This window comes from Mugil cephalus, chromosome 18 (assembly GCF_022458985.1).
Source record: "Mugil cephalus isolate CIBA_MC_2020 chromosome 18, CIBA_Mcephalus_1.1, whole genome shotgun sequence".
In the NCBI taxonomy this organism is placed as follows: domain Eukaryota; kingdom Metazoa; phylum Chordata; class Actinopteri; order Mugiliformes; family Mugilidae; genus Mugil; species Mugil cephalus.
In genome coordinates, this window is record NC_061787.1 from 20,443,841 (window position 1) to 20,467,655 (window position 23,815).

A 23,815-nucleotide genomic window follows, 5' to 3' on the forward strand; every position below is an offset into this window, starting at 1 on the left:
TTCAGAAACAGTGTTACATATTCGAGTCACCAGATAGTGGGAGATTTATCACACTGCACGGCGCTGCCAAAAAAACATCCCAGATTGTGTAAATTCACAAATCAGCACCAAGTTTAGCTCCTTTAAAGGCCAAAGTTTATTAGGTGTGGTATATACAGTGTACACACAAGCAGTGCATGTATTAATGAGGGTAAATCGTTACTCGGTTCAGGTCAATATAGCATTTTTACTCTGTTCATATCATTGAGCTGTAAACCTTTTCTGCTTGGTCTTTGCTGTGTTTCCTTCGTTGTATTTCGTAACCTCGGTGTTTCATGTCCTGCTTCGCTTCCTGCCTGTGATTTCTCTCTGATTATATGATTGTTTTCTCCTTCAGTATTCTCACCTGGGCCTCATTAACCTTTGCGTGCATATATAGTCCTGCTTAGTCCTTTGTCAAGTCCTTTGTTGAGTAAAACCAAGGGCACGCTGCACAACTTTCACAGTCTTTTTTTCACAGTCTACAGATTTTGAGAAGACTGCCCCAACAGACTGACTTCAGCAGATTTCTGTACGATGACTGAAAGACTGGGGATCACGGACACAACAACTGCAACCAGCACTAGACTCTCGCCCCTGCGATCTTAAAGTTTAAACCTGAGAACACACTGCAAGATGTTTTGACAGATTTTACCCGCGATTCCCCGCTGGGCAAAGTCTGCGCCAGTCTGCGCTAGCTGGGGACCGTCTGGGTGAGTTGGTTCAAAAATCTCTTAATGTGTTCGGGGAACAGAACCGATCCAACCTCAAACACGTGTGAGGTTTTTTGAGCCCAATCTGGTTGCAATTGGGTCGTGTGAAATGTTAATATGAAAAAAATGTAAACCCTGAAATTTAACATTTTACTTACCTTTAAGAAACAAAACAGAAAACACTCTGTTTTCCTGATAATTACAGAAACACCAGACGGTGCACATGAATCGCTCATCGAGCCGTCCACCTCTCTCCTCTGCTTCTTCCCCTTCTTGTCGTCACCCCCTCCACTCATACATGTGTTCTGTTGTCGTCTGTTTCTTGCGTGCAAAGCCTTCAATCAACACTAGTTTGACTTGTAAGCAACACGAAGATTGTTTTCTGTTCCCTCTGTAATCTGCGCAGCCCGCTGAGCTGCTGCATTATTTATACGCTCGTCATCATTCCTCCTTTGGGCCCCGGGGACACATGCTTTTCCCAAATATTGTTCATTTTTCCATTTGACTTCGCTTGGAGAAGGAGAGACGGAGGAATACGAGGCGTGGTTGCGGAGATGCTGATAGGCCGCGGCATGTCTGCAGGGTTGCAAAGTCTGAAAGTCTGTGTAGGATGCAGAAATGGCACGTTTAATTAATGCCATGCACCAGTTCCTATTAGATCAGACTGAAAGTAAATCCAGCTGCATCGAATTAGCCTCAAAAATGTTGCATAAAGACAAAACGCAGCACTCTTTTTTACAGACTTCTAGTGAAATTCAGTTTTTTTTTTGTTGACTGTGCTTCATTGTGAATGTGACTAATACAGTTTTCAAACTGTATTAACTGTAAAAAAAAAAGAAAAAAAAAAACTATGAACAAGCTTTCTGCCACAATTCCTTCTCTAAAGTCTGTGATTATCCATGAACCGCAACCTCGTTTTAAAATGACTCCACGTTGTATCATGCTCTCTGGCTAGCGTCCACACCGTCTCGTGTAATTTGTTGTTACGTCTCAATAATCCGTTACAGATGTGAACGTCTCATTGCCTCATCCCAGGTCTCAGTAATCTTAGAAAAACACAACCTAGAAAGAAAAACACGCTCTGGCATACAGAGTCCCTTAATGCAGGACTCACAGTCCTCACACCTGCTTTTCATTTCTACTGGACGAAGAAGGACGACAGTCAAAGGGAAACACGTGCATGAGGTCGCAGGGTGATGCTTCTACGACACTTCGAAGCATTCACGTTTACATATATACATGGTTTCTTGTGAATCAAATAAATGGTTGATAAAACTCAATGATATCAGTATTTTGGTATTAGACAGAAAGTGTTTCTCCAACCATAGTGTTTGGCTAGTGATATTTTTGTAGATTAGTGCCTGTGAGTACAGTGGAATCAGCATGAAGTCATGTTCTGTGGAAGTTTGGAGGGCTTGTTTCACTCTTTGAACGCTTATATTCAGATTATTTTTCTCCTGAACAGTTTGATATTATTGCACATTAGCCATCTTAGTGCCAGTGTTATGTTCCCTTCATGGACATTCTTTCACCACACTGCAGTATAAACACTCAAACTTCTGCCTGACCACTTTGGGGATTAGAAGTCTTTTCAAGGAACCTTGAAAGCCATGGACACAGAGGAAGGAGAATCTATGACCTTACAGTCCCAAAGCTGCTTCTCTAACCACAACTCAAATTTGCACGTCTCAGCCATTGCACCTAGAGTTTTGGGGATGAGTCTCGCCATGGGTGAATCACCTTTTGTCTGAAGAGGTGGCATTTTTTTCTTGGCCCTGCTGTTTGCCTGTTAGCTTGATAGTGGCGGCAAGATGAGATTAATAGCCATCATCAAACAGCCCAGACCCCCCCCCCCCCCCTCCATAAATCCACAACTCATTATTCTTGCACTTTTGCTTTTGAACAAATGATATAATCAAGATGAAAACTTTGGGTTTAGCTTGCACGTTTCACCGTCTTTATTCTGTCCAATGATAAGCTAGCGGGATACAGGCTCCAGCTTCATTACAAGCAGACAGATTTGATATATGGGTTAAGCCTCCGCAAGAAAGTGCGAAAGCATGTCTCCAAGAATGTTAAACTTCTCCAGACGAAAGGTTAACAGCACATGTCACCAAGAGAAACCAAAGTGTTAGATGTGCGACTCATTTAAGTTGACATTTCATTTACATTTCCAACGAGTGTAGAATTTACTGGTGGGTCAGTATTGTCAGCTGTATTACTTGTCTTTGAAATGAGTGGGCTCCATTGTGGGAAGTCACATGATCAGACCCAATTTACTATTAAAAAGTCAAATGATGCCAAGCTTGTTTTTTGTTAGTTTTTTTTATTTTTTACAGTATATCACTGTCTCCATCAACTGTCTCCAGGGCTGCTTAAAGCCTGCAACTTGTTATTTATGAGGATTTAATACAGGAAAGAAATTTATGGGGTCAGTCTGACGTTAGGCTGTACCTGCCAAGACCACTTAACATTCTGCAATAGGTCACTCTGGACCCCCCTCCTCTGTCTTTTTTTGTTCCGGCGGGCATTATAACACGGATACATGTCAAGGCATCACACTAACAGTCGTGTTCATTTAAGGAACCCATCAAACATTACTGCAAACCTGTTGACACTGCAACAGAGACCTACAGACAGGGTCAGATAGATAGATAGATAGATAGATAGATAGATAGATAGATAGATAGATAGATAGATAGATAGATAGATAGATAGATAGATAGATAGATAGATAGATAGATAGATAGATAGATAGATAGATAGATAGATAGATAGGTGCTTTATTAATCCCTGGGAATATATACAGTGTGAATATCCAAGGGTTTTTCTCAGGGTCATTGTAGTCCATTGTAGTCTATGATAGCTGTGGGAGGTGATACTCTGGAAATAGAACTTTATTCTTCTCAAAAATAAAGAAACTGAGCTGGAGGGTAAAGTTCAAATCAAGTCAATGAGATGAAAGCTTTACAGACAACCAAAATTCCACTTATTACTGCACCTCGTCGGCCTTGATTTGCATCCTGCTTAGCCATCGTCCACTATAATTAAACCACAATATGCAGATTGCAGCGGGGGGAGGATTCTCTAGCTTTAAAATGACACATCGATAAGAAGCCTGGGGTTTTCAGCAGGGACATTTTTACTTTTATTACCACGCAGGTTACTTCCTGAACTCATGCTGATGTAACCCATCATTAACTTCTATTTTCTCGTGTCAGTTTCTCTCAGATTACAGTTATGAACGCTTGCTGGTACGCACACCAAATCTCTCCCTGCAACAGAAACAAAAGTGGCAGCTCACAGTCGATACTGTCGATGCAAAGTGAAACTGAAAATCATCTCCCCAGAAACGAGCTTGGTCATAAAGTGAGCAGCATTAGAGTCCAGTCCAATCTGTCCAGAGATAAAACAAAAGAGATCTTGTTAGTGTATCCGGAGCTGCCAGGGTACACTGCTAGCCTGACCTCATTACTGGGGCTTATACGAGCTGACGAGGGGGCAGAGCAGCACAGTTAAATGCCCAAGAATGCACCCTCATTTGGCATGCAGCAATGAGACGGACCCACGCAAACCCAGCTCGCCTGAAGTCCTCTGAAACCTTGTTGCACATACTCATGTTTCAGTATGTGCAACAAAGACATGGAATATCATGGAATGATGTGCAAGGGTGGGAACCAAAGCAGTCAACAGAGCGGACTGGATGGTTATTTGCATCTCAGACTGTAAAGCTTTTGTTCAAGTGTTGCAATAGACTATAAAATCTTTTGAGTGAAATTCAAATGTAATTTATTTACAGACTGGATGAGTTAGTGAGGAGATACTGTGCATAAAGTGAAAGCTTTGTAACTCTGTGGAAACTGCGCAAAAGTTACAACTCAAGGTTATTTTAATACAGTTGTACTCTGAGTTTTTGCTAAATTTATGAGTTAAATGTATGTGCATACATAACGTTATAACCACCTTCCTAATATTGTGAAGGTCTCTCTTGTGCGTCCAAAACAGTTGTGACTCATCTGTGAATGGACATGGGTCTTCTGAGGGTGTCCCGAATGTTGTTAGTGGGGGCCTTTGGGTCCTGTGGGTTGAGGGGAGGGGCCTCTGCGGATCATCCCACAGATACTTGATCAGTTTGGGATCTAGTGAATTATAGGCCAGGTCAACCCCTGGTGCTCCACACCACAGAAGGAGAACTCGTTATATTCTGGACATGCATTCTGTATAATCTCCTGGCAGTATTGGTACATCTTTGTGTATTCTCATGAACATCCATGCTGTGAGGTTTGACTATTATGACCTGGTGGTATTTCCTCTAGAGACACCCTCAGGAAAAACATATTTTTAACCCTGCTGCTGGTTGGGCCCTAAGAATAGAAAGAATCATTGTTCAGCGTATCCGTTCATGAACCATACATCCAATTCCTGGATGTAATAAAACGGTTGTCTGCAGCAGCCACTCAGCTCTTGGCGCAATATCTTTGAATGTTTAATCCTCAAAAAGAAAAGTACCCACATCTCAATCTGGTGAAAAGTTTGACCTTGGAATCACAGATGTGTCCAAGAGAGACTCCATCCAAGACTGTCTCATGATTTTTTTTTTAGCTTTGATACGACTGTGCATGGTGATGTTTCTCAGATGGCTTTCACTCAGCCTGTCTCCGTTTAGGGCTGAGAACCTCGCGGTTGCCCTCCTCGCTGTTTGACAGATGCCAAACCCATGTGTGCAACATCACAACCTCAAAGACCTGCAGAAGACACACATGTTTCTCATGCACTCAGTGCCAAATGGAATCTCTATCAAACCGGTCCCGGAGAGCTGAAAACCTGGTAATGCTTAGAGAGCACAACAGACTGCATTTCTGTCAGGGGCTCGAGTCTCTCCAGCATTAAGAAAGGGAAATTATTTTAACTGTCCTTCATCTTACTCCAAGGACCTAATATGCTGCATACACAAATGTGATGATGAGAAGTTGAAGGGGGAAAAGAAAAGTTCAAGCCATCTACTTACACGTTGACATTCTGTGATGATGCTCTTTAAAAGCTGATTCAACGCCTTCTGTAAACACATCCTGTATGAATACTCCACCAGAATGGGGACGTCTGACAAACACTCTCCACTAAGCTGAACAAGTTATTCTCCACGGAAATTCGCGATAATTCATCCACAGATGAGGCAGCGCAGTGGCTTGGTGGTTAACATCAGTCACTGGGGCCTTTCTGGATGGAGTTTACATGTCCTTCCTGTGTCTGTGTGGGTTTTCTCCAGGTATTCTAGCTTCCCCCCACTGTTGTAAGACCCCCACAAACATCCTTTTTATTTCATGTAGACAGTGTTTGTTGTTTCTACAGTCTACAGATAAGCACATATTCATTCATTCATGGAGGGTCACAGGGGTTGCTGGAGCCCATCCCAGCCTTCATCGGGTGAGAGGCGGGATAGACAGATAACGTTTCACACTCACACCTACAGCCAATTTAGAATCACCAGTTAACCAAACGACCATGTCATTGGACGGTGGGAGAAAGCCGGAGTACCCAGAGAGAACCCACACAGTCCCAGGGAGAACATATAAATAGATAACCACAGACAGTTTTTCTTGTCATATCCAGGTGTGCAGCACCTGGGCACGGTTGACATGGTGAACTTCCTGTTTTACTTTGAAGGTTACTAAACTCTGTCTTCACTTCCTGTCTCCTTGTGGTTGCTGCCCCTGATTTTTAGCCCAGTACCTGATGAATCTCACCTCTGCTTCATTGTCCCCCTCCTATTTAGGCTCCGCATTCTCTTCCCATTTTACCAGTTTATCTCAGTAACATATCAGCCCGTTTCATGTTTCATGTTCAGTTATTTTGTTCTGTTCCTTGTGATATTTGGACTTTGTCTTTGCCTGTTCTGTCCAGTTAAGACGTTCAATCCATGCCCTGTGCCTTGGGTCATGTGTTTGAGTCCTCCTCTAACAGTTCCTTGTGTTATTTCGAGGCACAAGACAGTGTTATTCACATCATTGTTTGAGTAGAGTATTGTTTCCTGTCATTGACTCTTGTCACCTGTTGCCAAGTCACACTGTGCAACAATGAATGACTGATCATTGACCAGTGTCTAGTTTGGATATGGTGCTTTAAGAAAAACAAATACTGACAGAGAAAATCTATCTTCTTTCATTATATTTTAAAAGAAACAAGCATACATTTAAGAAGACATATTTTCTAAGAGGGAAGACGTACGCTCTGTTTGTGCTCAGACAAAAGTAAGAAATCATGAGAAGGTCACTTGGCAGTCTGTGATCCCCCTTCTATGCATCAGATTTACAACTTTCATATCATAGCTACTGGCATTTATGGAATGCACTATTCAACAGCATAACCGTCAGCCCTGTGAAAGGTATTTGGTCACAGCAACAGAAGCATTGTGTATGAGGAACCTCTTCTATAAACAAAGAATTCTTTATCTCTCATGGTTAAGACGCGATAGGGAATACATTTACAGGGACAATGCTGAATAACTTAGAATATCATCAGACAGCTCCTCCCTGTGTTTTCCATATGGCTGCTGGTGAGTTTCATGTTCACTTGGGCCTCATCAGCTATTCTGACTGCGGCCCGGAGATCATTTGTTTGCCATTAGCTCGTTTCCCTTAGCGACGTGCCTCCAAAACCTTCGCCGCTGTGGAGACTCATTCAAAGAAGGTAAAGTGAACAAAGAGCAGAGGCGACGAGCCAGTCAAACAGAGTCACATGGTTGACGTTTCCACCTCAGTGATTCACATCTGATAGAAAAACTCCAAGGCCTCTAAATAATGTATCCAATCTTTTGATGTTGATAGTCCTGCCCTGTTCACGTTCTGCCTTTTGCATTTTACAATCCTGTTATTGGACATAGCTATGGAGATAGGAGCGGTTCAGACTGTGGTGGAACTCAATGTTTATCTGTGCTTCTGCTTAATGGATGGATGAATATGCGGTCGGTTAACTTTGCCATTAGAGTTAGACTGGGAATTGATTGTCCACTACACTGAGGTTGACCCCATAATTCAATGCAGGGAAAACAATCTGAATGTGTGGCTGTCCATGTGTGCATGTTAGAGAGATGACTGTCAGTCTAGAGACTACATAACTGATAAATGAGGGGGGAAAGGACGCTGGTGACAACATGTTCAAACTCAAATGCAGCAGAGAAGAGAAGTCGGACTGCACATGGCAGACAAATGCAGAGGAGGTCTAGCAGAAACATCCTGAGGTTTGTTTGACCACATGTGAGCACAGTGTAGCTGCACAGACTGGACTCAGTTCCTTCAACAGGAAAAAGGAGAGTCAAGCCAGACCGCAGATTTCAACCAGAATACTGAGATCACCACGAGACAGAGCTCACCTTCAAAATAAAAATCAGTATGAAGATGACTGCTGTTTGCCAAAGGCATAATCACTTGAACAACTGTAAAGCAATGGACTGTTTTTTTGTTTTGTTCAGAGACTCTTCACAGACATCCATCTGCAGGAACTTTAATAGGCCAATAATGTTCCAGTGTAAGAAATTAAAAATACCAACTTAGAACAATGAAACACCATGGACCAGAAGCTGGTGATTTATTTTCTGCTAAAACAGAGTAGAAGAGCAGGGGGAGCAGCAAGTGACAAATACAGCAGCAGCAGCAGCAGCAGCAGCAGCAGGCTCGATCTAGTTCCTCGTTGCTAGTACTGAGTTGGGTTTTTAACAGAAAAATGTTGCAGATCAGTAAATAATAAGTTAATGTGTGAAGCCAACGTCACGATGCACACACAGCACAGCCCCAGTGTTTATTTGCATACAGAGAAACTGAGATCAGATTTGAAGAGCTGGCAAGAGATGCATGTTAAACTTACTGTTATCCCATTTGACCTGGTTGAATGTTTTTGTATCACATTTTGTGGCCTACCACCCATGGATTGACTTCATACATAGTCAAAAAGTTGCAAAAGTTGCATGGTCGATGGGGAACGTACCAAAAACTGGCCGCTTGTGATGGATTTCCCAGGAGGGAAGTTAATGCCCTAAGTTACGTGTGTAAGTTTGAAGTAATACACTATAAGTTTCAGTAGTCTCTTGTACACCTGTACAAATACATGCAACCAACCTAGTTTAAAAGTATGTCAGTTGAAGTCACAAAAGGGGTTTAAGTGTCCTCAGAATAATAACTGCATCAAGTCTAGTGTATGTATCTGTCCTGGCCTTTATTTATTTATTTTTATTCTGAAAGTCAAAAAATCCTTGCATGTGCACACATATTTGCCAATAAAGTTGATTCTGAAAAGTGCGTCAATCTGCCTTTTATTTTGAAAACCTTACCGGAATCTGCCGTTGTGAGTCCAGCGCAATTGGCCGACGTTTGCGGCGGTGTGTGTGAGTGTGTGCGTCCGCGGGATAAAACAAGAGTTTGTGTTCAGTCGGTGGAGGATCGTACCCTTCAGGAACAAGTCGTTTCCTCCCGGACAGTGTCGGTAAGTGAATTTGACTAAATGTTTGCGTATGGAAATTGAGGACCACGTCCTTTTCCAACAACACGCAGCTCACACATTTTTATTTGACCAACTATTTCTATTTTTATTGTTTTGGAAAAGCGTCAGAGTAAACGGGAGTTAAAAAGAAAAACTGAAACAACGCAATATTTGGCAACCAAACAAGGTACACTGCTCGTGTTTAATTTCTGCTCATGCTTTATTTCACTCTTTCAACAGAGTTTGTTTTGGTTTGAGTTTTAAATTAAATGTGTTTATGTCGGCGTCACGGCGTTGCTCCAGGTGAGCCCACGCTCCCGACAGGTGGAGCCCATTCATGTTTGGAGACACACCATCCATATCAGCAGCAGCTTCCAATCTCCTCCGAGCCAGGGAGCTTAAAAAGTGTGGCGCAATTAGACCGACTTTTTAGAGACTTTGAAACTAGATACCCGGGGCCAAGGCCACAATAGACGTATTTTATTATCTCTGAACGCAGGCGCCAGATATATATTGTGTTACACTGCGAATGACACCCAACACCCACAGCAGGACAGGAGGACGCTTCTCTCTCGCGGGGGAGAAAATGCGAAACCAAACCGCGTTGAAAAATCTAATAATTCATGGTTTCCATATTCGCACGTAATCTATAGTGTGTGGTTTAAGGTTTTGCATGAATTAATATGATGTTTTCCTTGTTTCGGCGTTCATTTTACATTAACTGTAGTGTTTGTTGACTGGAAATGTAGGGTTTTGTCCTTGTCTGTCGAGGGAGTCAGGGATGGGCAGCTGCTACACAAAAATGTTTCTCAGGTGAACTTGTGCCTTTCTCGCAAGCCGAATCGAGTTAAAGCTACTGATGAAACAATCCTTATGTGAGCAAAACCGCTTTAAAACGCATTTTTCCTGCCTGGTGTGTGTGTGGTGCCATCCAAGAACATCAAAACAAAACTGAAATTGTCGAAGAAGACCTTTGGCCACTTTCGATAAGTGAAGTGTCTTCAAGAAACTTTACAAGTCCGGTTTCCCATGTTTACACTTAAATAAACTGTGCATTACCATAATTTGCTGCAGTCTGTGCAAACATACATTCTTGCAAAGCAGGTCAGTGGATTTGAATGCAGCCAAGTAAATGGTACATTTTGTGGAATTATATCACACATTTTATACAAACACTGTTCACTGTCTAAGTGTTATATTTTTTCCCCTTTTCCTTCTTATTTGGCAGGTAGTCAGCTACTTGGAATCTGCCAAGATAAATGACCTGTAGGTAATTAGGAAGGCTGTGTTTTCTCTCTCTCTCTCTCTCTCTCCACATTTGGAAGTGCATAAGGAAGCTAATTGGCAACAACCCCCCATCCCCCCCATCCCCCGCCCACTACCACCACCAAACCTTGAAGATGTGAGGTCAGTGGACCCAGAGGTACTGCGACAACACGTGACTACCATGTGCTTCATCAGTTCAGTGCCCACTGATCAAGGATTTGGATTTTGTTTTACTAGTCTCCACAACTGATGGATGGTTCACTGTGCCGGGTTTTAAGACGGTTTTCCATGTGCAGATCAGGTTTTAATGTGAACTGTTGTCACTGGGAGCAACAGGAAGCTTTATATGTGAGGAAAGCATAAATAATTTCAAGATTATTTCAAGTTTTTTGGAACAGGCTCAAAGGTTGCATTCACGGCATTTTCCCGTCCTCACATGTAATAAGACTGATGTTCTGCTTATCAAGTTGACCTTCACGTACTTGTTGACTTTCGCCTGCAAAAGAAGCAACAACATCCTGAAAGTGGGAGAAAAAAAAAAACACTTTTCATTGTCTTGTGACTGCAGTATCCGCTGATGTGTTTCTGGTGGTGGTGGTGATTAGTTTCCGTTCCGTATCCTTTTTGGACAGACAATAATGGATGATCCCGGTGGAGTTGGATTAAAGCAGTGATCACAGCCTCCCACCTGAACTCATCGTAATCGTAGGCTGTGATCAGCTGTGTTGCCATCATCTCCACTCCAGCAAATTGCTTTGGTCCGATAAAGCTCGCCTTTCCTCAAGATGTAGTGACGAATATCAACCAGTATTTTTAACCTACATTTTCATATAAACAAAGTATTTTTAGCTGCTACTCTTGTCCTGATGGTGGCTTCAGCAGTAGAAGGAAGTGAGTGGGTGTGTTGTCAAGTGATTTACTAAATGGGACTAGACCAACTGTTTGTACAAGCAAAGTCTCTACTATGAGATGTTTGCATGTTTTTTTTCTTTTCTTTTTTTTTCTTTTACTGGTATTGGTATCGGCCGATGTGTGCGTGCCTTTGCTGATACACATATATATTTTTGTCCCAGCAGCCCTGTGCTGTTGGAGACACTGTGGACGCTGCAGACCTGTGCAGCCCATACGTTTCCCCTCCCCTACTAGCAGAGTGTGTGCAGTTGGAAGCTGGAAAATGCTGTGCTCTACCTCTTGCGTCTTTAATTTGTATGGATAAGAGCCTTAAATATTTGAGTTCAATAAATGTTTATGTTGCCGTAGCGATGGCATTGATAACGGAATGAAATAAACAGGATTTAGGTTTTACAAAATCCATATATTAAGGACTTCAGGGTGTATGGATCATCATTTGAGTTTGAACTGTTTTTTGTATGCTTAACAGTGTGATAATAATAACGAAGTTAGAGATCATTATTCATTACTACACCACAATAATTCACCATAAAAACAAAAAACAAAAAGCAATACTCCAAGTCCACTCAAGTAAAGGCTGCACTGAAACAACGTCAAACACAGAACGCTGTGTTTAAAAGAAGAAAAACGTTTCCAGGACACAACATCAATGAGAAAAATTTTCCAGAGAGTATTCAGGAGCTTATAAATTATCCGCTCTACACAGCATTGAATTTGACAGTTAGATTTATTGGACTGAATCTAGTCGACTCTAGAGGATACAAGGAAAACAAGAAAAGTCTTGGTGAATCTACAGGAGAGAAAATTTAGCTTATTGAAAATGAGATCAGGACTCAGATGGGCTGAAAATAACTTAATTGGGACGTCCCTAATTATGCACCTATGAGTCACGAATGGATAAACAACATATGTGGTGGTTCAGTTTGGAGGACTTGTTGGGTTTGCTGAACGATTTCAGTTAACTCATCAAGGCTTTTTAAGGATCCCTATTTATTTTCCATTGTCGTGATAATAGCTTGGCCCAACAGAGACCTAATTCGTGTGGTGCAGCCTGCTTTATTTGAGCAGTGCAGACACTATATTATGAAAGTTGCTGAGAAGCTAAGTGTGCTCTGGGTGACTATGAGGATTACCCTCCGTTGTGCCATTGTACACAAGTATAAGTTTAGCCTGAATGTAAAGGCATACTCTCGTTGAGAGTTCCCAAGGTCTCCACCTTCTGCGTTTCAGAATGAGAATTTGCCAGAAAAAGTTACATAAGCCTGTTATTGTGTTACATCACTGGGTTACATTGGGGGCCCTGGGTCCAGAGACCGGCACACAAACCTCTGAAGGAAGCTATTGGAAGCAGATGCTCAGTGAGTCTTTCATGCTTGAGAAACATGGCTGAGTGTTGGTGATGGTCCGAGGCTCCACCTGCAACATTGTTGCAGTGTTTGCATCTGTGTTATTTATTTATTTTATTTTATTTTTTTATTTGCGGATGTGAAAGTCTTGGGTTTGGGTGGGCCTGGTTGCCATGACATCAAAGAGAAAACATGCACAACAGGAATGATTTATAGATGTATAATCCTCAAAAAACAACCACACCTCTTCTGTTCCCGGCCAGCAAATCAGTCTCCAGAAGTCTCATAAATATTCATAAAAACATCTTTGTGGGTCAGAGTTGATTGAGCTGCATTTAAACTCAATGGAAAAGTAAAAACTTGTAAATGTCATAATTTACAAAAAAGATTTAGAGTAGAGATTTTTTTGTATTTTGGTTTTGAAATGATTTTAAACGTTTTGGGTTAGGGTTAGAAAATGGTTTGAATCTGCACCCATATTGTGTTACAGATTAGATTTATTTGTTTATATAGTTATACAGTCAACTCAGCGGCTCAACAAGGCCACTGGCTCACAGTAGTCAAATAGAGAGCACTAGATGTATAGGCACATGTAGGTCACAGAAACAATGCTGCAGTGTTTCACATTATTTGACATGCATTTGATGTGCTAATCTCATCCATCCCAATTCATACGTTCGTGTTTTTTTTTTTTTTTTTGGTCTGAAACAATTACTATTGGGTGGACATTTTCATACTTGTTGATGAATCTGGTAATACTGAGCCATTTTTCTTCACTAGTCTCCGTGCAGCGTGCCACAGTTTTGTCCACCCCGGTCTGTTTGACTGTACATAAAATATAATGTGTCACCTAATTCTGAGCTACACATTTTTAGCCAACTTCTTTTCAAGTAATTGCTAAATATACTGTATACAACAAGAACGCTAAAGACGTTTGTGTCGAAAGCGAATGTTCCTGCACAGCTTTAAAGCTACAGTGCGGACCTTTCTTGGATAAAGATTTACTGGTGCTATTAGGCTTTAACCAGCTTTGTGTGATCTAACTTTGCAGGGGCTTGAATGTAATGGTTGTTTATGTTTGTGTAAAAGTCTCCAGCTCGAGTGGGAAGTTTAAATCTACAGCCCACCGTGACTAAGTTAATGATTTGTTGTTGCAGGACCAGGTGGCGTTCAGAGGCTTGGACACTGGAGGTAGAAAGCTGAACTCCCCTGTCTTGTAAGTACGTTGGCTGAGTTCTGCTCCTCTCATGAAAGAAAAAAAAAAAAAAGAAGCTTTTGCGAATGTGTTCGCGGGATAACGCGAAAGTCACTTATAACACATAACCAAGAAGACACGCTCTGCAGCACACACACAAATCCTGCGTTTCCTGAGGTCAGCCAGACATGAGCTGACCTTCAGAAGGCCTCTCTCTTTCTCAGTTTTGGCAGCTTGACTCGTCAGTTGGTAACCCTTCGCCAATGACATCATGTGCTGCTATGATGGGGTGAATCAACAACAGACCCTGGCGCGCAGACAATGCCAGACTTTACACAGCTCGCCATGGCAACCATAAATTATTTAGTGTGTGTGTTTTGTGGCCATAGATATTACAGTTTTTGTTTTTCCATTAGATGTTTTCAAAGAGATTTGCGTTCTCTTCTCTCTTTTTTTTTTTAATAACCCTTACTTGGAGTTTTTAGTGGTTTTGCAGTCATTTACTTTGCTTTATGTTCTTTTTTTTATAGTATTCTTTTAAGGGTTGTGCATTTTTATGATATCGTGTTTTATCCTCCTCCTTTTTCCTTGTACAGTTACTAGAAACATTATATTCACTTTCCAAACTGAACAGGTTGTTTTATAATGAAACAAACAACAAAAGACTCGAGTTTCTGACCTAAAGAGCTTTAACCTAGTGGGTAGTAAGGCAGTGCACAAGTACATTTTGTATGTGTGTGTTTCTTTAAAATCTATTCTATTACCTTTTTTCAACAGAAAACATTGGTATTACTCTCAGATTTAACATTAAATAATAAGCTAAAGCCAGAAATTTGCATAAAAACAGGAAGAATTGGGATAACCATAAATAAACAATAGTAATTAACATATTGGATGGAGCATTCTTTAGCGCCTGGTTCCAGGTATTGTGTAAGCTATTGAACAAATGCACAAAATCAGTTTTACTTGCAAGGTTTGTGTTAAGGCGAAAGCATTAGAGGTGCTTCTTTATGTGAACACTGCACAGAAGTAGGCAAACTGTTTCTCCTTTAAATTTAACCTACTGTGAGACTAGACACTGTAACCTACGCATGTAGCCTACGTCAATGAGAGCCTCCTATACATGTGCACTCATCGATTTAGATGGATTTGTAAAAACACTAGTCGATGCTGTGTCTCTTTTGCCCGTTTGGTTAGTTCTCTTTCTTCTTCCTGCTTTACTTTCAAGACTGGCTACTGAAACTTTTGCTGAATTTTCGCCAAGAGCGAGTCAGTTAACCTTTCCTCAAAGTGTTCCATCTTTATTGATCCAAAACAATCAATAGAAAATTCCAGTGATGGAGACGAATGTGGAAATACCAAAGTGGAAACACACTACTACCAAGCGGACCAATTGAAGCTCTTGCGGTCTGCTTTGCTGTGACGCGTAGTTACATTTCTGGGGAGGTGCATGTCAGAAACAGAAGCCTAAACCTCCTATTAGCCTGGAAGCTGGCTCTTCTCCTGCCCACATATGTTCTGCAATGAAAGACCTGGAGTCTCTCCTTTGGGAACCGATTATGCTGAAGCAGTGATCTGCGGGGTCAGTAAGATCGTCTGGATGTGACGGCGTAGTCGAACACGTCATCTGAGCACCGTGGAGTTGAATTTGTTTAAAAGGAAACGGCACTGATTGGTTGTAGGACTATGCAGTTGAGTGCAAAGGTTTTTTTCTCTCTGTATTTGTTGAAACACAAAACAAGCTGAAGCTTTGTGAATGTCTTATGGGACATAATGAAATGTCCTCATATTCTGATTTAAAAACTGGGCTGACTACACCAGGCTGGTTTGGCCTTGCTTTTAGTCCATGCATTACCTTTAAAAAATCAACACTTTGCCTGAACACCCTATTTTTTATTATTATTATTATTATTATTTTTTTTATCAATGATATCAACGTTCTCTTTAAACTCTCCTAAAATGCACAGCTGCCGAGCTCACTGTTGTGGTCAAGCATGCTTTAAACTCTCCCAGTGGAGCAGAGTTTGAAGGTAGGATGGAAAACAAATCTGCTGCTTAAGAGCTGTGTGTTTCTCTTTCTCCCTCTGAGCTAAAGGTCAGCTAGTCTTTAACAGCCCGGACTAACTGGGCCCAGCAGCCCTCTTGTTTTTTTTGTTTCTTTTTTATTGTTGCTGCTCTCCTCCAACAGTTTTCTCTTCCCACCCTGCTTTGTACCACTTATGGGAGCTTGGTGACATTCTTTCCTGACTACATGAATGCCTGGGTGATGTGAAACATAAAAGTCGAGTAGAATTTACTTTTATACTTTTACTTACTTTTATCCAAAACCTAACTAGTTATGTGGGCAGTTCATACTGACGAGATGATCCTCCAACGATAATAAGCCAACACGTTCGCTGGCACTGATGGACAAAATTTTCCAGTGTTTGTTTACTTTGTCTTTGTCAAAAGGAGGAGGATTGTTGTGTTGACACAATAGGAAGTGTGTTACCAACTACACACACACACATAGAGGTTTGAGTGGCCTAATTTTGTCAGTGAATGTATGAACGATAGCTTTAGTAGATATTGGGAATGCGTCTGTTTCAGCTGTATCAGATTCTTCATTGTTCTATTTGAGCTCTCACGGTGAACAATTTCTCAGGACTGCATGCATGTATTTGATTGTCATTTCTTTGGCTCTCCTGTTAGCATTTGTTGCACCTGTTGGAGCTAATGACCTCACATGATTCCCCAGTGTGGTTCAGCCAAGATTTTTTGGTGTTACTGTGATTACCAGTTCTGCCACTCGTAGGTGGCATCCAGAAGTTAAACTTTAATCTTCCATCTTGGGTCTAAAAAGCATAGGAAGTTCATAAAAGCTGGCTTTTACAGCATTTTTAAACTCAGCTCTGCTGTACAGCTACTTACATGTGTGACATTCAGTTGTCTTTGTTTGCTGGAGTATATTGTACTGAATTAGAATAAAATATATAATTTCCATCTTAACACTTAACAAGTGTATAATATTTTAAGTTTTATTCCATATGTATTTAAGCACTAAGAGTTTGGCATAAATTAATATACACCCATGTAGTTTAACCACCTCCATTTAGTTTCTATGGAAAACCAAATTCAACCATTGAGTTATTTTCTGGATTTCTTTAATTATATGTTTAATGTTATTTGTATATTGAGGCCAACACTATTCTGATAGATAGTGAGGGGAGGGGCCTCTGTGGATCATCCCACAGAACTGATCAGTTGAATCTAGATTCCAGCACACCTGTGCTGTTTTCTTTTTTTTTTTTTTTTTTTTTATAAAGTTGTTCCCAGTTGTTTTGCAACTGGGAACAGTTGCAAAACAACTGCGTGTGTGTGTCTGTGTCAGGCTGCATCCTGTTGGGGATGGCTGCTGTCACCAGGGAGTGTCATTTCTATGGGGTGGGGGTGCCTGGTCTGGTCTAGGTGGGAGGTACATATCAAAGTAACTTCCACATGAATGAATACCAGGTCCCAAAGTTTCCCAGCAGAACACTGAATTATCTCAAGATGGTCAATGTTATTTACTGCTCCTGTCAGTGCCTTTAATGTTGGCAGATTGGTATATACACATTTGAGAGTAGAGGGCAACTGACTGGAGCTTCCTGCTGTTTGTTCAATCTGTAATCTACTCTTCAGGTCTCTGGTCTCCTCTAGACTCAGGCAAATAAACACTCCATCACCAAATCCACCCACATCACATGGTTCCCTCTATAAATTAGAAACATGTGGAGGTTGTGCATTTACTGTACATTCCTATTACCAAACATTTTTTTAACATTCACCCATCAATCTGACTCTGGCATGTGTTTGTTTTTCTTCTACATCCTGGTCTGTATGTGTCAACAAGAGATTGAGCATTGGCACCCGATGAATCTCGTTGCTGGCCGTGCTGTATGAGTTACCCATGAGTCACGCTGAAACAGGATACTCGCAGTGACAGCAGGGATGAATCAAATGGAGGCTGTGAATAGGTCATGCCAGTGGTTTCAATGCAAATATTTGAAATTGGGTTTACTTGGTCACATCTCATCTGATGCTATTACCCAAGAAAAAAAAACCTCCATGCGTTGATTCAGTGGATAAAACATGACTTAGGTCAGGGTATGAGATCATGATGTGCAGCTTTGGATGCAGGTGCTCTCCCACCCCTGTCTTCACACGTTTACTGAGTCATTACTGATGAGAAGTGAATGATGAGCTAAAAAGGGAGTCATGGTGTAGTGCTACAATCTGAGAGGGTTAGCTGTGTTGATGGACACTTACCTACACCTGGTGCTGCTCATCATTGTCTTTGGTCTGCTGCCATTCTGGAGCGTACGGGTTGCCTTTTATAGGAAAGCAATCGTGCAGGATATCTGAGATGGTAGGAGCACATTTGTGCGTCTGCGGATAACCTTGATGCACAATTGCAGAGCATTATTATTAATCTGATAAAGCCATGATCTGCTCCTCAAGTCAATTTCCGATCAAGCAACCTGACGTTAGGAATGTGTCTTAATGCCCCTCGATCCTGTAATATTGAGTATTTGCTGATCTGAGACCTGACCTGATTTTAGAAAAAGTCTTCCTTGTATTCTCCTAGAGTCAACTAGATTCACTCCAATAAATCTTTCTGTCAAAGTTAATAGTGTGGAGAGGGGAGCTCGTATCTTGTGGTCTGTACTCTGTAGAAATTTCTGTCTGACTTAATTTTCCAGAGTAAAGTTCTTCCACACAAGTTTAGTCACATGATACTGATTCCTCTTCTTCTTTGATTTTTGGCAGTTTTTGATACTAGCCAACCACCAATACAGAAGAAGAAGTAGTTGACACTTGACACTGCAGGTGTGTGGTTTTTGTTTTATGGCAGACCTCAAATAACTACAGAAGATCAGGCTTGGCTGAAGCCGGATACGATCTGATCATTTTAAAAATGCCTGGATCTGCTCCAATACCGATTGGTTTTATTTCAGCAGTTTGTGACCTTTCATTTTAGCTCATTCTCCTCCTGATTGGCTTACCCCGGACCTTTCTCCACTTGGCACCTCTGGTCAGCTTACTCTGAATGAGATGATTAACTTCTCCCTTTTGCAAAAGTTCTTGCACAATAATCACTTGCCCCAAATCCTCAAGAGTCTGACTCACTGGGTTTGTTTACCGCAACATCTGGTCAGTATTGAAATATCGGATATCAGCCAGTCACTGTTCTCCTCTGTTCTGTTACATAGCAACAGCTACATTAAAAGGGTAGTCTTCAGTTTTATCTTTCTTAAAGGATCCGATTAATATTTAAAAATAACAATGCATCAAATGGCTGACGGTTCATAGAGTCACAGTCTGTCCCCAGGCAGCTGTTTCCTGCAGAAACAGAGTTGGGAGCTGGTGGAGATTGTTGAACCTATACTGAGACGGATATTTATATTCAACTGAGGTGTACCATACACACAAACAATACCCAGCATGTCTACTCTATGTGTAAATAGTAGGAAGCTGGCAAACATGTTGGCTGACAGTGAAAGCAGTGAAGTTTAAGACAGTTTATATGAAAACAGAAAATCATTTTCTCACATTTTTTCACTGTAATCACATAAAGAAACCCATCATTTAGTGAAAACCTGCAAGACAACAATTGCCTGTTGGTAAGAGAATCTGTGGGAAGGGGTTTTTTTCATCAGAGGGGTTTTCTTTTCTTTGTTGCCATGCAGCTCAAGTAATGTTTTGGACAGACTGTGATGACTTCATGTATCACTTATGTGTGGATTTAGCTTACCCTTTTAAGATGAGGTTTGTTAATGGAGTAGTTGAAACCTGGGTGTTATACATCAGAAATCTTTTTGATAAAAGTTACAGGGAAAAATAATTTCTTTGCGGAAAGCGAGGGTTAGATAAGATTTTTTTTTTTAAAAGCCTTAGAGAGGGACAAGATGAACCAAAATGTAATGGACTCTCCCAGATTATCTTTTAACGCCAAGTGTTACATTAGACTGTAGTTGAACAGTCGGTTCTTGTGTGCAATATGTGAGAAAGTGCCGATGTGAAGACCTGACCATCCTTACGACTTCAGATGAGTTTGTTGGATCTTCAGACTTGCGAGGTTCTAGAGTCTGGTCACAAGTCGTGAGTAATGACTAGTGGTGACCTGAAGAGGGACAAGCAATGAACTGATAATAAAAGATATTTTAGTTGTATAGCCAATAATAATCGGAGTTCAGAGCCTGTACTTTCACAGGTCTGACTAGCAACCTAAAAATACCCAGTAGAGCTGCTGCTGATGTCTTGTTGTCAGATACCACAGGGAAAATTAAAAGGTGTTGCTGAGTCCATGCCTCAGGGAGTCTTAACAGTTGTGTTAACACCTTTTTGTTATCTTGAGAACTTGATGCAAAGGCGTTTTTTTTGTCCTTTAAACCCTAAAACTGTAGAAATGTTGGCACTTTATCTCAGGATGGTTTATGGCTCATGCTGTTTCTTTGGTTCTTACTGTTGTTGTTGATTGTGATTTTGTTGCAGTACTGTGCATGTAGAACTTTCTCTTACTTAACCTTGATGCTGTGGATATTGTAGCACAATCCAAACTCAGTATATTTAGCCTGACACCCATTTATCTAGTGAAGGTACCACAATCATGTGTCTGCATTTACTTCGGTTACAGCTGTAGGGTTCCAGCCATGAGGGAAACTAGTTCCCTCTGTCCTTCTGTCTGACTCATAAGGGATAAAGAGGGATTCCTCCCGGTCCTACCCCCTCCCACTCCCACTTCTTTGTCGTAGCTCATTAGGACAAATTCCCATTTCATTTCATCGCGGCCGTAATGACCATTAGTGTGGTCAGACAAGCTCCAGGTGTGCGTCCCCTCGCTGGGATCCTGGTGACCCAGTCCTAGATGCCAGGCTGGGACACTAACCGTTTCCCACCGTTACAGCCTAAATGGGCGGGTGTCACCGCCAAACCCACCCTGTGGATTTGTGGGCTGTGGTTACTCGTCAGCCGCCAGTCTCTTCCAGTCTGGTCATGTGACTCCTAGTCCTTCCAGTCCTTACCCCTCTGGCAGTCTGTCTCTTTCTTTGTCCCGTATGCCCCTTCTATCTTGTTCATCCTTTATTTTCACATGTTCTGACTGTAAATCTTGACGTTTTATTGGAATTTTTTTGTTCTGCGGAAAACATTTGGAAGCAGAAGAGCCATGAAAGGTACAGGTGACTCCTCTTCTTTTATCCATCATTTTAATATCTCTATCTCAGCCTCTGTTTTAAGCATTTTCATGTCTTCTCATATCTGGACATGTCTGCTCATTAGTGTGCTGTCTGTTTGTTTGCTGGGAGCCTGGCTGGGCGGCAGCGGGCTTCGGTGGAAGACGGGGATCTGGTTAGTGTAACTCCAATTTTGCCGCCACTGAGCAGACATGTAGGTCATATCAGTGTGGAATGATGGAGGTGAAGTGGTGGAGAGAAGACTGAAAGAGCTGATAAACGGATGAGGTAGCAGAGCGGTTGTCCAGATAACGTTCTTGCTGTCTTTAGTTTGGGACAAAATACACCTTTCTTTTCAGATTTTTGTTGCTTTGACATCTTTCTCTGCACATAATTTCTTCTCTTCTTTTTCAACTCTTTATCTGTCCTCTCTGAAGCTCTTATCGGTTCTTTCACTGTCTATTTGTGGCCACTGAATGACACCTTGAAATCTTGTGTTGCAGTATAAGGTGCTCATGGGAGGTCTGGCCGTGCGTGTGTGTGTGCACGCATGGGCCATGTATGGATTGCACTATAGTCAAAATGAGGTTTGAAGTTTTCATGTGCCACCATAGGCTGCTCTACTTAAGATGTGATTAAAACAACAAGCTTGCTCATTTCACATTTATAGAGCAGCTAATAGAATTAGAAGTCTCTCACATATCTGCACGGTGGAGGTTGCAGAAAAATGTGCAGGGTCATTCTTTAGCATTTTATTTTGCACTGATTGTGTGCAGAATTAGCTACAAATACAACTGTGTGCTAAACGTATTATTTATTAAGTACAGTATTAAGTATCAGTTTGTGTTAAATTTCTGTCAATTTCTGTATTGCTTTGGGAAAATCTACAACATCATTTCATGGATGGAAACAATTTGGAATTAAACCACTGAGTTGGAAGAAGAACTTTTGCTTAAAAATGAAACATTAAATTAACTAGGGATGTCTCGATCTTTTTTTATTCAGCATTGTTTTATCCAAGTTCTTCCCCTGTAGATTCTTACAGTATTTTCCTTGTATTCTCCAAGAGTCGACAGGATTTGGTCCAAGTTAATGTAGTGTATAGAGAGTAGTTCGTAACTTGGTTCCAGAAAACCTGGGTTCTCTACTCCAGAAATGTTCTGGTCACCCAACACTGCCATAAACTCCTTAACCCACTCTGGAAATTTTTTCTCCTTGACAGTGTCTCCAGGAAACTTTTCTGTTCTGTCCGTTATTTCAGTGCAACCTTTGTCTGAGTGGACTCGACGTATTACATTCAGTGATTTTTATTTTGTAGCCGTTGAATAAAGTTGGTAGTGTTGAATGTTGATCTCCTACCACGACCTTGCCAAACATCCACACTGTATCATTTACAAGTTTCTGTCTGACTGACTGAAGTAAAGTTCTTCCACACAGCAGACATGTTTAGTCATTTAGTGATTTTGATTTTTTTCTTCTTAGATTTTTGACAGTTTTGACATTAGCCAATGGCCACTAAAAGAAGAAGGGCATTGTTTTGGTTTATGGCAGAGTTAAATAACTGCAAAACATACCAATCTGGGGTGGCACAGTGTCTCTGTAGTTAGCACTTATGCCTCCCAGTGAGAAGGTCCAGTTCAAGTCCAGTTCAAGGGTACTCAGACTTCCTCTCATCATGTAAAGACATGCTTGTTAGGTTCATTCGTGATTCTGAATTGGCCTTAGTGTGAGTGTGAATGGTTGTTTGTCTCTGTAATGGCCCTGCGATAGACTGGTGATCTGTCCAGGGTGTACCTTGCCTCTCACCCGATGACAGCTGGGCCCCAGCAACTCCTGTGACCCTAGTGAGGATAAGCGGTAGTAGAAGATGAGATATCAATCTGATCATTTTAAAGATAACTGAATCGTCCCTGACACCTTTCGTACATCCCTAAGATGATTAACTGTTTGAAGATGTTCTCTTGAGCTCTAAGAAATATTGGCAAGGCATGGTTCACTGATATAAATAGTGGCAGTCTGAGAACCTTTACTCGGTTTCTGTTACTTTGAATTGTTGTATTATATTTGGATGTAATATCATTACCCCTCTGTTTTCTTGACTCATCTCACATTCTTTGGATCATGCTTTACACTTTCTAGTTCTGTTGTAAAGATGTGTAGAAATGAGGAGTTGCACGTAACTGACATGTGTCCCTGAATATGCAGGCCAAGCAGGTTAGCCGGGAACTTGCTCCAGATGGAGATCTCTGATGCAGCAAAGTCACCATTCCAGGAAATTTCTGTTTGTACTTTCAAGTTCAAAAACAATAGTGGTGAATAAATGATGTTTATTTTCTGCGCTGTTTGCATGATACACACAATTTTGTGACACAGTGGTAAATGATGAGAACAGTTTGTTTGAGCTGCCCAAATAGTTTTCTTTGTGTGTGTCTCTCTCTCCAACTTGTTGTTCCTTTTCCCCATCTGTTATTTCTTTTCACCACGTTTTTTTTTTTTTTTTAACAAAGCCTTTTATTGTGCCCCAGTTTAATTGGCGCTTGATGTTTCATGCTCACTGCTCCGTGTGAATGTGTTCTCATGCTGCTGGATGGTTTCAGGGCTGCACAGACTCAATAGCCATCCTCTCTGCTCTGCATGTTATACAGAATATTCCTTTTAACCTGTAGCTGCTGAGTAAGGGTTTTCCTGCCTGGTTGATCT

At 41.3% G+C, this 23,815-nt stretch overlaps 1 protein-coding gene across 4 annotated transcripts in view; it reads left to right on the forward strand.

Moving 5' to 3' along the window:
- The first annotated feature begins 9,089 nt into the window (after positions 1-9,089).
- The window catches only part of svila (supervillin a), a 74,469-nt gene continuing 59,743 nt past the window's right edge, over positions 9,090-23,815 (forward strand). Inside the window, exons 1-2 of one of the 4 annotated variants that reach the window (XM_047568180.1) lie at positions 9,090-9,206; positions 13,885-13,947. Coding sequence is in view for 1 of the 4 variants with exons in the window: in XM_047568168.1 (XP_047424124.1) it covers positions 21,109-21,115 (7 nt within the window). In the remaining 3 variants the exon portion in view is untranslated. Of the gene's footprint in view, positions 9,207-9,371; positions 9,391-13,884; positions 13,948-21,005; positions 21,116-23,815 lie in introns of those variants that run through there. The other 3 variants (XM_047568178.1, XM_047568179.1, XM_047568168.1) reach the window with 3 other exon arrangements.